This window comes from Gopherus evgoodei, chromosome 1, assembly GCF_007399415.2.
Source record: "Gopherus evgoodei ecotype Sinaloan lineage chromosome 1, rGopEvg1_v1.p, whole genome shotgun sequence".
Lineage (NCBI taxonomy): Eukaryota > Metazoa > Chordata > Testudines > Testudinidae > Gopherus > Gopherus evgoodei.
In genome coordinates, this window is record NC_044322.1 from 253,643,122 (window position 1) to 253,656,182 (window position 13,061).

General features: G+C 46.8%; 1 protein-coding gene across 1 annotated transcript in view; it reads left to right on the forward strand.

The window, feature by feature from the left end:
• The first annotated feature begins 479 nt into the window (after nt 1-479).
• Nucleotides 480-13,061, forward strand: part of LOC115640441 (sodium- and chloride-dependent betaine transporter-like) — a 58,867-nt gene continuing 46,285 nt past the window's right edge. Inside the window, 6 exon segments of the mRNA XM_030543181.1 lie at nt 480-524; nt 1,824-2,034; nt 6,046-6,180; nt 6,939-7,079; nt 9,687-9,774; nt 12,060-12,192. Of these exon segments, the coding sequence (XP_030399041.1) occupies nt 495-524; nt 1,824-2,034; nt 6,046-6,180; nt 6,939-7,079; nt 9,687-9,774; nt 12,060-12,192 (738 nt within the window). The 5' untranslated portion in view covers nt 480-494.

The following is a 13,061-nucleotide window of genomic DNA, read 5'->3' on the forward strand; positions in this document are numbered from 1 at the left end:
GGTATAATTTTGTTTTAAAAGCAGGCCTAGGGCTTTCTTGTTATGTTCTGGCCTTATGTTTAATCACAGAGGCTGTTTTTACTAACAATGGCTTTGCTGAAAAAGCCTGTTGTTTCATATTGGGCTTACTAAAAAATAACCACATTAGTCTAAAACCTAGGGAAAAACGTTATGACTATACATTACTTTTATAAACAGGCTTTCTGTTTTTAACCCTGGACTGTTTCTGCAAATTCTCATGTTATTAAAACACCTATACCAAAGGAATGTGTCTTCAGATAGGCTTGTCTTTTCAAGTGTTTATTCCTTTCCAAAACTTTCATCTCTATTCGTTTAAATAAATAAATAAAGGGTGGCGGGACCAGACAACAAACTTCTTCTCTCTGATCCAGTGTTTTACAAAAGAAGGAAAATATAAACTATCACTAAAAACCTGTGGCTTTAAACCTGGGGTGCTTCTGCATGATTTTTTTATTGAAACACATGCAAAAGGGATGTGTCTTCAGATAGGTTTGTCATTTCAAGTAATTATACCTTTGCAAAACTTAATGTAACGTTTACCTGTGTTTGTTAAAAAGCAGGTGAAAAAGCAAACTCCTCTATGATCCACTGACTTACAGATGCTGTTTTGCTAACAGGAGCTTTGCTGCAGCTTCACATTGTTTATACTAAAAAAATAACCCCTGTTAGTTTAAAACCTAGGGGAAAACTTTTAAAAATTGTCAGTTACTAAAAGCTTATGGTTTTAACTTTTATAAAAATCCCATGGTAAAAGGGCTACATGGCAAAAAAAATGCTGAGAGTCTGTTTCTTTAGATAAGAATAAGACACTTACAAGGGAGGGGAGGGGAGGGGGAGAGAAGGGAGTTGGCTCTTGTTTAAAATCTTGGAGACTATAGGATTGGTTCAGGAAAATAAATTAAATGATGCTGCTGTAGAACAAACTCTGATTGGTCCGATCCAAAGGCGCTGATAACAAGTCTGAAAGTTTCTGAATGGAGTAGTTGCCTCATTCTACAGAAAGACAGGAAAAGTAAAGATTATGTCTCTCTCTGATTCAACCATGTGCTCTCTATCTTTGCCCTTTGCAAAGCGGGCTTTCATGTCCCTTTTCTTGCCCTGTTCTTTCTCTCTTTTTCTCTCTGACCTCCTTTTTTTTTTTTTTTAAACCTACACTGGTATTGAATGCTTTTTTAGTCACTTCTTTTTACCATGTGCTTACTAAACAGGCTCTGCTTTTGTAATTTTCCTTTTTTTAGCTGTGTGTGTTTTTCTTAGCCATCTTGATAGTTTTTACCATGTGCTTACTAAACAGGCTTTGCCCTAGTACATTTTCTTTTTAAACCTAGTTTTTAATGTTTTAAAATGCTTTTTTTTAACCTACACTGGTATTGAATGCTTTTTTTATTCACTTTTTCACCAGGTGCTTACTAAACAGGCTTTGCCTTAGTAAATTCCCTTTTAAAACTATTTTTATTGTTTTTAATATTATTCAATGTGTTAAAGACTCTTTCTTAACCTACCCTGATAGTAAATAGTTTAATTGTGTTTTTCTTAGCCACTCTTTATAGTTTTTACCAGGTGCTTACTAAACAGGTTTTCCCTTAGTAAATTTCCTTTTTAAACCTAGTTTTCAATGTTATTTAACTTTTTTCTTAATCCACCCTGATAGTTAATACACCTTTTATATTTATCTCAAAACTTTCTATTCTTTAATAGCATGCCAAACTAATGGGGCATGGAAACCTGCCAGAAATGCATGGTGATGAATACTGCTCCTGTGTAACAACTTTTTATAGTCTGTGCTCTGTTTTCCCACACAGTTTCCCCTGCTGCATTGGGCCACGGAGAGTAAAGCACCTGTGGAGGCTGATCCCAATGGCAGCATGGTGCTGCTCAAAAAGGAGAAGCCGGAAATGGAGCCAAGAGGCCAGTGGAGTAATAAAATGGAGTTTATGCTCTCCATGGCTGGGGAGATCATCGGCCTGGGCAATGTCTGGAGATTCCCTTATCTCTGTTACAAAAATGGAGGTGGTAAGTCCATAAAGCCCAGGCTGTGTGAGATGCTGGCCCAGGAATACGAGCACCAGAGCAGGCCCTTTCATCTGTTCATATATACACATCCATACATACAGACCATGCCTACCCCCCATACCTCCAGTGAAGCAATCACACAGTGAGGTAAGCTGAGCTGTGGGAGACAAATCTCACTCCACAGGTGAATGCTCAGAGTAGCTCTGTCAGATGGAGAGGAGCATTCCAGCTTTCAGTAGGATCCCCATTTTAATAATGGATGAACCTCTAGGTTTGCCATTTGTATAGGCAGCCAACAGGTGAGATGCCTATCTAAAACACAGCTGAATTATCAGAACTTTTGGGGTTCCCTCCAGCAAGGAACCCACCCTGTCAGTTCCCCCACCCAACAGTCCCTGGGACCCTTCCTCCCCAGCCCCCATTCCCCCTCCTCCCAGCTATTCCCAAATTCTCTCTGATCACAGCTGATCTTCTGGCAGGGGAAAACACTTTGTTGCTGTTATAAACAAGGACAAGTGCAGAGTCGTGCAATTAGGACAGAAGAATCCCATGCACTGCTACAGACTAGGGACCAAATGGCTAATAGCAGTTCTGCAGAAAAAGACCTAGGGGTTACAGTGGATGAGAAGCTGGATATGAGTCAACAGTGTGCCCTTGTTGCCAAGAAGGCTAACTGCATTTTGGGCTGTATAAGTAGGGGCACTGCCAGCAGATTGAGATACGTGATCATTCCCCTCTATTTGACATTGGTGAGGCCTCATCTGGAGTACTGTGTCCAGTTTTGGGCCCCACACTATCAGAAGGATGTGGAAAAATTGGAGAGTCTAGCGGAGGGCAACAAAAATGATTAGGGGGCTGGAGCACATGACTTATGAGGAGAGACTGAGGGAACTGGGATTATTTAGTCTGCAGAAGAGAAGAATGAGGGGGAATTTGATAGCTGCTTTCAACTACCTGAAAGGGGGTTCCAAAAAGAGTGGATCTAGACTGTTCTCAGTGGTAGCAGATGACAGAACAAAGAGTAATGGTCTCAAGTTGCAGTGGGGGAGGTTTAGGTTGGATGTTAGGAAAAACTTTTTCACTAGGAGGCTGGTGAAGCACTGGAATGGGTTACCTAGGGAGGTGGTGGGATCTCCTTCCTTAGAGGTTTTTAAGGTCAGGCTTACCAAAGCCCTGGCTGGGATGATTTAGTTGAGAATTGGTCCTGCTTTGAGCAGGGGGTTGGACTAGATGACCTCCCGAGGTCCCTTCCATCCCTGATATTCTTTGATTCTATGATCTCCTTCAGGGCTTGGGCTGCTCCTCCAGGGCACCTGGACAGTTGCCCCCTATTCTGTATATTCTGTGACCCAGGCGATTCTCCCATCCCCACTAAACCCACCCTTCAGGCCTGACTGGCCCATGATTGTAGCCTTTCTCCCAGTACTTTGGTATTTCTGGTAATCAGGGATCAGGAAAAACACTTATCCAAACAGAGGTGTGTTGTCCCCAATGAATTCTAAACCTGAGTAAGGTCACTGGATTTTCAAAGCTAAAGGACGAGGCACTTGTCCTGGGGGTAAAGATGAATTTGAGGAGCTTCAGGAGGGTGTGCCTGGGAGGATGAGAAAGGAAAGGACAACACTACCTCTGCCTCTTCCCCAGTAATAGATCTATAAGTAGCTAACCCCTGGCCAGGGGAACATTCCTACAGAAATAGAATGAGAATACTTGTGGCACCTTAGAGACTAACAAATTTATTTGAGCATAAGCTTTCGTGGGCTAAAACCCCCTTCATCAGATGAGCTTATGCTCAAAAAAATTTGTTAGTCTCTAAGGTGCTACAAATACTCCTCCAACGAAGTGGGTATTCACCAATGAAAGCTCATGCTCCAATACGTCTTAGTCTATAAAGTGCCACAGGACTCTTTGCTGCTTTTACAAGTACTCCTTGTTCTTTTTGCTGATACAGACTAACACAGCTACTACTCTGAAACCAGTTCCCACAGACAGAGTCCATCCCCCTTTACTGCTGCTTCTTGTGTAACTTGCTTACTGCAGTTTTACTGGAATAAGGAATTAAGATTTTTTTAAATGGTTAAAAATGAGATTTTCTAGCGACCATAATAAAATGAAACAGAGTGAGGGGGAGATAATTGAACATCACAAGTTTGTTTATAAAAATGGTTGGACTTTGGTTTATTACGGAAAACTAAAATAATATAGTCCTGTAAGGTATTAAGAACACACTTGTGCTCCCATTCCACGGGCAGGTCCTGAGACAATGTTTACAGTCCTATATACCACTCCCCCTTTGATTTCCCATTCAGTAAAGGCCAGGTTACAGTGACCTTGCATTTGGGTCTCTTCTGCCAGGTGAAGCAGGAGTATCAGGACTGATAATCCTTGCAGTCTCTATCCTGACCAGTGTAACTGAAAAAGCTACTTGCATACATTCTGTTGCATTAAAAATTACTAAATTATTTGCCTCAATGGTTATTTCTAATGTAACTGTAACATATCAGGCTGTGATCTTGTTAGATCTCTCAGACTGACCACAGCTAGGTCTGGGCAAAACTTGGCTGGGAGACTACCACAGAAAATTCAAGATGTTGCAGAAAGTGGTTTTCATGTTTTAGTACAAAGCACCCTTCTCGTCGAGAACCAATGGCTCAGAACTGTGTTGAGGGGTCGGCTGATCACTTGTACAGTCATGAAAGCTTCCATGTCATTTTTTTCAAAAATAGATGTTAACCCTGGTATCCTGGCTAGCACTTTGGGAACTTCAGAATGGAAAGAAACTTTATAAATGTAACGTGGCACTCTTAGAAATGATTATTGATTAAATTGATCCACCACTAGGACGATCAGAATCAGAAAACAGGGTATGGGATCTCCCGAAGGATTCATCTAATCAAGTACTGGATAATAGTGTTGTCTCCGAAGAACTCTGACTGAAGGTCTTTTATGTGGCTGTGAAAGGAGCAGCTGCCTTTAGCTGAATACGTACAGGATCTATGTTTCCTACTTCATGAACTTGGACTGATCCTGTCTAGATGTGAAGGATCTGCTGGCTCTACGTCCCCTGCAACTATAATACATCCGTGTTTAGGGAACATTTTGATGTTGCTGTATTTATTTTAACATTATTGGCATAAGAACAAATAGGAATGTTTTTTATTTAGACCCAATTGTTAATTATCCTTCATGGGAAGGAATGTGGGTGGGCATGATTGATTCTGACAAGGGAGAAACAGATCTAAGAAGAACCAGATTTGCTTTTGAGAAAAGGAGCCCAAATCTTTATTCCAAACATCTGTGTTTTTATCAGAGGACTGGGGCAAAGGATGGGAATATATTCACTTATCATTTGTTCCTTGTGAGGGATGAGGCCCTGAGGGCTGTTGTTTCAACCAGGAGGAGAATGGCATTTGCTTGCCGTATATCTGCCATTAGACTGGGGTGGGTGGGTTCTGAAGTGTGGAGTCCAGCTGCTCTCTTTGGAAAGGCAAATTAGGAGATGGGTGAAGGAAAGGCTGGAGACTAAACAAGATCCTGACAACTGGAGGGAGCTGTCCTGTGACTGCTAGGTAAGGAGGACCCAGTTTGGATACAATAAGATTTCCTCTTATCTTCCCAAACCTTTGCTCAAACTGGTTTTAAAGGCTGAAAAGTATAGTTAACGTTTATTTTCTGTGGCTTTTTTGGTCTTCTTGCCGTTCTCCTCTTCCAGGTTCTGGCCAGGACCAGACGTGGCAGTGCTGAAATAGCATGAGGATGGGGTTGCTTGTGGTGTTTCCAGGACAAGAAGAAGAAAACTGAGAGGCTGTTGTGTTCTCTTGCAAGATCTGCACAGTTTTGCAGGTCCACCAGGTCCATTTAGTTCGGATAGGCATTTACATTGAAGGGTGTTTATCTGAGCCTTGATGGTACATCTCACTTCTTAGTGTGCCTGGTAATGGGTGATTATGATAATGTCGAGTAGTAAAGATTCCTCCATTTGCTACCCTCTCTCTCTCTCTCTCTGTGCAGGTGCCTTCTTTATCCCCTACCTCATCTTCCTCTTCACCTGTGGGATCCCAGTGTTCTTCCTGGAGACAGCGCTAGGGCAATACACCAGCCAGGGAGGGGTCACCGCCTGGCGGAAGATCTGCCCTCTCTTTGAAGGTGAGTCAATGAATGGGTTTCTCAGATCCACGATGGAATTTCTGGGTCTCATGGGTTTTTGTGTGAAAATTTTCAAAATGTCTATTTCTTGTTCTGAAGCAGAACAAAAACAAATGATAAAACTTGGAATTTTTTTGTGAAATGGAATTCTTGTTTTCTGGACAGCCCTACTTTAAAACTGCAGACAATTAATATCACAACTATCCTGAAGTTTTATGATCTCCATTTTACAGAGAGGGAAACTGAGGCACAGAAAGATTAAGTGATTTGCTCAGAGTGGCATTTGCTGATATTGGCAGAGCCAGGATTAGAAGCTGCCTCCTAGAATCATAGAAGATTAGAGTTGGAAGACAGCTCAGGAGGTCATCTAGTCCAACCCCCTGCTCAAAGCAGGACCAATCCCCAACTAAATCATCCCAGCCCGGGCTTTGTCAAGCTGGGCCTTAAAAAACAATAAGGATGGAGATTCTACCACCTTCCTGACCCTGTGCTTTTTCTCTGGCTCCATTCTTTGGGCGTGGGATGTAATTAGCAGTGAAGACCCTTTTTATTTCTGATTTCTCCACCATGATGAACCACATCTGGATCGCCCACCCTCAACCTGAGTCTTACAGGATTCTTTGGTGAACCAAATTGCTCATTAATCTGCCCCACCTGCAACTCCAGTAGGATGGCCTATGGCACTATTTGAAGCTAAAGTCTGATCTATTTGGGGCTAGCCTGGGGCCATTTCCTAACCCCTGTCATTTTCCTCTTAGGAATTGGATACGCCTCACAAGTCATCGAATCCTATCTGAATATCTACTACATTGTCATCCTGTCCTGGGCTATCTTCTACCTGTTCAGCTCCTTTACTGCTGTGCTTCCCTGGGCCACCTGTAATAATCCTTGGAACTCAGGTACAACTTCAGCTAGTCTGCTTCTGGAAAGAGGATCTGGGTTTGAAAACTTTCCATCAAAACTGCTTTTTGACAGAAAATTGGGTATTTGATTAAACACATTTTTTCTCACTGTTTGCCTTATGTGGAAAATTTTGAATTTTCATTGAAATATTCAGCTGAAAACTAAAATATTTTGATTTCAATATGCAGTTGTGGGCCAAATAGCTGGTGTTTGGTTTCCTCATGTGCAGGGCTGGATTTTCATCTTGCATGCCTCTAGGCAGGGTCCACACACTTTCCCTGGTGTCTAGGCAGCTGCGGGGCCCCTGGCTCCGAGCTCCCCACCCCCGCAGGGGCTCGGAGCTCCAGAGTCTCCTTCCACCCATGACTCGGTGCTCTAGGGCTCCCCACTGCCTACGGAGGCTGGGAGCAGCGATCCCACCCCCCGAAGGCAGCCAGGAGCAGCAGGGTCCCCCTATCATTTGTGGCAGCTTGGAGATCTGGGGCCCCCATTGCCAGGCAGCAGCCGGGAGCTATGGGGTGATCCCCAGCAACTTGCAGCAGCTGGGAGCTGTGGCAAATTAGCCACTGGGCCAGTGGGGCCCATGTCCAGGGGTCCTGGTCAACTGGGGGCCCCCGGAAAAATGGGCAGTCCAGTGCCCTGACCTGTTCCACTGCCTGCTCCTGCGCTCCTGTCTGGGAGCGGGGTCAGGGCGCAGGGGCTTGCCCCACTCCCCGCACTTACCCAGTGCTCTTGATGGGGAACGAGAGAAGCCTCCCTCTCCCTAGCAGGAGTAGCGGGGTGGGGCCGGGGTAAGACCCCATACTCTGATCCCATTTCCTCAGCAGAAGTGCAGGTGTGGGTGTGGGAGGGACTGCAGGTGTAAGGGGTGGGGAGTGTCCCCCACTTGCTCTGGTCCAGAGCCCCACAAACCCCTTATATTCCTCTGGCCAGGAGCTCCAGGGGTCCCTGCTGCCTGGTAGAAGACAGGAACTGTGAGGTACCCTCACAGTGGCTCTGATCTCCTAACCATTGCAGGCAGTGGGGGTACTGTCACTTTTAACTTTTAGGTATCCTGCCACCCAACCCCCTCCACCACAGACCCCGCACTGCCCCAACACATACATACCTCCCATACCCCCCACTGCCCAGCGCCTCTCCACAACCCCCCCACTACCCAGTGCCTCTCCACAACCCCCCAGAGACCTGCTCTGCCCCCTGACTGCACTCACCAGCCCCACTGGGAGGTGACTGTGTCTGCTGGTCTGAGCGAGGAGTGATCCAGCAGGGCTGCATGGGGCCGTCTCTCGCTCAGCCGACTCTGGCCCCACTCCTGCTGGAAGTGGCAAAAATTGATTTTTTAGGCACCCCTAGTCACATGCCTACTCAGCCTAATGGGAAATCCAGCCCTGCTCATGTGCCCATTCTTCTCTATGGGCTGGGCTCCCCAGCTAGACTGCTTCTCTCATGATGCACCATGGCCAGGATGCAACAGCCTCCTGCCACCATGAGGAGAGACCATAGTGCATCATGGGTTAGGCAGTCTGACCAGGGGATTCAGCTCGTAGTGGGAGCATGCGGCATCCAAACTACAACTCCTACGGCAGCATTTCTGAATCAAAATGTTTCAGTTTTCAATTTTTCATGGGAAATTCATAATTTTCAGCAGCAAAAAAAGCCCATTTTCAGACCAACTTTAGTGTGGAGTCCTCACCCCACTCTAAGCCATGGAAGGAGCTTTTCACTGGAGCTGGCACTGCCCTTATCTAATGTAATGGGGTACAGCACAAACCACTCACTGCGCCTCAGACCCTCAAGCATCTGGGCCAGCCTCCGTCACAGCAGAGAACTGTTTGTTCAGTCAGTCTTTGGCTTACTCAGGCCAGGTCTCTGCTAGGAGTGCATGGTCGGTATAGCTGCACCAGTGTACTGTACAGGCAAAACACGTCTCATGTGGTTGCAGCTTATACTGGCAAAATTCTGCTTTGTCCAGTATTGCTTTTTCCACCTCTTGTTCCCTGAGTAAAATAAGCTTTCCTGGCAAAACTTAGTCTCAAATCAAGGTTGGATGTTTTTCTGAAAGATTTGCTCTGAGGATTATTTTGGGGAAGGTCTATGGCCTGAGTCATCCAGGAGGCCAGACTGGATGGTTGCAGTGGTCCCTTCTGCCCATGGAATCTGTGGATTTATGAAAGTTCTCTTCTCCATGTTCAGTCGACTCACAGTCCTTCCCTTGCCATACCCCTGACAAGGGTCACTGCCTTCCCCAAAGGAGAATCTGACTCTCACAGCTCCACAAGCAGAGCTTTATTTGTGGGGAAAGCCAGGGAAACTCCTCTCTGAGCTATCTCTTAACATGAAGTAACTTCCCAGCCTAGGTAACCATAGTCGCTGCCCCACAGTACCCTGCATTCCACAGCCATCTGGGTTCTATTCAGAAAGGAGCCTCCACTTTTCCCATCCCTCTGACTGTTCCTGAACTAGGATTCTGGCAGGGGTGCGGGGAGAGTGATGTTTTACAGGGCAGCGTGAAGTGTTTGTTTGCAGCTGGAGTGAACAGGGAGCACAAAGGCTGAGAAGCACGAGAATTCTCCAGGCTCACCGACTTGCTTCCTTCTTTGTAGATCGCTGCGTGGACTTTCTGAATCACTCTAACATGGAGAACTGGACAGCGTCTGCTAATGCCACCTCCCCCGTTACTGAGTTCTGGGAGTACGTACCCCAGTTTCAGACTCTTTTCTCTCAAGAGGTCACGGCAGTGTGTGAATACTCCAAATGGAGTCTCTGAAAGGCCACATCTCGGAGCCCAGGACTGTGGCACATCGCACATCATGGGGCACATGAGCACACTCCCTGCACATGCAAACTTGAATCCTGACAGGGCACTCTGACTGACAGAAATCCATGGGGCACATGGGCACTCCCAAGACACACGCTGTCTCACCCCGTGCACCACAGAGCCCCAGAGGTTGGACATTGACCCTTACTGAGAACACATGCATGTACGCACACAGACACTTCTTTCTGACATGGCAGATGCACTCAGCACCCGCAGGCTGTGGATACACAGGGCCTGAACACATGTTGGCAGGGCTACCCTGCTGACACCTAGCGGGCACGCATGTACGCACACCAAGTGTGATGATCTATCTAGAGCAGGAGGCCAGGTGGGAGGGGGCTGGAAGAGATTCTGCAAAGATGCTCTGCGGTGAAGCAGGAAGAGACAAAGTAGCTTTTCCCCTTATTCTAATTGAGTTCCTTGTTCAGTGTTAGAGGAGAGCAACTTTTTCTGTGATTCTTTACTGCTGGGCACCTATGCACCCCGTGAAAACACCCATAAGGCAAACAGGAGTGCTGACAGGAGAAATGTTGCAGAATACACTGTAGGGAATCATCCAGCACCAGTCCTCAGGGGGCTTGAACAATATGGGAGTTGTAATTCTAAGGACTGGCACTCACAACCGTGCCCCCTCCCAATTTAGGGAAGTGATAGGAAGCAAGTGGGAATCGGGCTCTGTCACAATAGCACGTTTTCATCCATTGCTTTCAAAGTGCTTTGCAAAGGTGATCAGTATCCATTATCCCACTTAGCCTATCTGGGTATGTCTGCACAGCAACTAGACACTCACGGCTGGCCTGTGCCAGGAGACTCGGGCTTGCAGGTCTGTTTCATTGCTGTGTAGACGTCCAGGCTTGGGCTGGAGCCTGGGTTCTAGAACCGTTCTGGGTGGGAGGGTCCCTGATTCTGGGCTCCAGCCCGAACTCAGGAATCTACATTGCAATGAAACAGCCCCACAGCCACCCGCCACAAGCCTGACTCAGCTGGCATGGGCCAGCTGCGGGTTTTTCTTTGCTGTGTCTCAGCTTCCCCATTGGTGAAGTGACTTGTAGAATGCCACAGGATGAGTCAGAGGAAGAGCTGTGTCAGGCTCCCATGCCCTGGGCCCATCCACCAATAGCTACAAAAACCATTGTGATTTCAGTACAACATTGCTGGCTGCAAGGGAGCCCCTAGAGTTCTGGGGGGAAGTTTGGCTGGGAGGACATAGAGTTGTCATAGATATTAGGGTAGTGAGAGGCTGCAGGTGAACTGTCTGGACATGGTGGTCAGCTCTCACATGGGGTCCCTGTTACACCATGTCTACACTATGAACAGGGGGTGGTCCCAGCTCTTGTAGATATACTGATGCCAGCTCTCATCTGAGCTAGCATGCTTAAAAGAGTAGAAATAGCAGTGTAGCCATGGTAGCATGGGCAGAGATAGCACTGTGCTAGATGCTCTGGGTACAAACCCTCCTGAATTCCATGGGCACGTAGTGGGGGCTGCTAGCACAAGCCACTCCTGCCCATGCTACCACGACTACACTGCTGTTGTCAGTATGCTAACTCAGGTGAGGGTGAGGGCGAGTATGGCTGGGTGAAGTAGGAATCACCCCCCCATCCCCCGCTCATCGTGTAGACCTAGCATTAGGGAGCCTGGGTGTTGAGGGGAACCTGTAGGGAAGAATGAGGGCCATAACCATAAGGGTTCCTTGAGAGAGCCATAGAACATGGGGTGGTTGGAGGAAACAAAGTAGCCAGCAGGTGATTAGGAGCCATTGATGCTACCGGGGGGCTGCAGGGGAGGCTGCTGATGGAGTGTGGCCTGCGAGGCAGCCAAAGGGATGGCAGTGACGTGAGATCGGGAGTGACTGTGCTGTGAATGGTTAGGGGCTGCAGTGGGGCTACTGAGGGCTTTGGGAGAGTTGGAGAGCCCAGACTGATTAAAGGGTGAGGTGGAACTGCAGGGGCCAGGCTGCGAGGGGATCCCAGAGACACCTAAGGCATTATGGTGACCAAGAAGACAGTATTGCTGCCAGGGCTAGGGTGACTGGAAGCAGGAGTGATGGGGGAGATTGAGTAGCTGTGCTGTGGGATGTGTATGAAAATTCTGGGCAGGGTGCTGCTGGAAGAGTCAAGTCTGGGATGTTAACCTCTCTCACCTCCTGCACTGTCAGGAAGCGAGTCCTGGGACTCACAGACGGTATTCACAATCTGGGCACTGTGCGCTGGGAGCTGGCTCTCTGCCTCCTGTTCGCCTGGGTCATCTGCTACTTCTGCATCTGGAAGGGAGTCAAGTCCACAGGCAAAGTAAGAGCAAACTCTGTCCCCTTAGTCCCTAAACCTCCTCCTAGCTATCATTATATCTCTTTTTCACCTTCTTAGCCTTCTCCATGATACAGAGAAAGGAGAAGAAGAAAGGAGGCAGGGAACACACAAGACATAGGGCTGTACTCAGATTGGCATGGGTGGGTGCAACTGCATTGAAGTCACAGCTGCTTACGCTGGGTCTGAATTTAGTCTATTATGAGAAGAGCAAAGAAAGTCAATCAGAGGGGAGACACGGGAAAGATCTTAGAAGAAATGATGAAGTCCTAGACCAGCATGGTCCACTGTAATGGGGAAACCTTGTGCAAGACACTGCTTCACCATTAGCAACACACAATCATCCAGTTACGGATGCACAATCCCCAAGTGGTCTGGTGGCTTTTGCAACATTGGCCTGTTTTAGTGTCAAATCTTCAGTCACCAATAATAATTAAACACCAGCGCTGAGCGAATATCCCACTAGAAATAATCTCCTTAGGGGGTTCATCGCGGTTACCTCCCACTTCCTCATTATTTGTAATTGCTCAGTTTGGTGGTTTTCTGTCTTTTTTCTTTAACTCAATGGATTGCTCACAAACAGGGTGCTGCTGTGAGCATTCTACACTCAATACTAAAAATGTGAGCTGGGCTGGCTGGTTGTGATTGCATAAGTCACATGTTACTGTTTCTATTCCTGGATTGGATGAGCATAACATATTTCACATGGGAGACTTAAAGAAGCCACTCAGGTTTCAGTGGTGCAGGGCTGGAGTATAACCCCCTGAGCGGCAGCGAGGGTGGGTTATACAACTCAGGGTTAGTCTTGCACATTTCTAGAGGACCTGTGACAATTGCTGAGGGGTGAGTGGCCA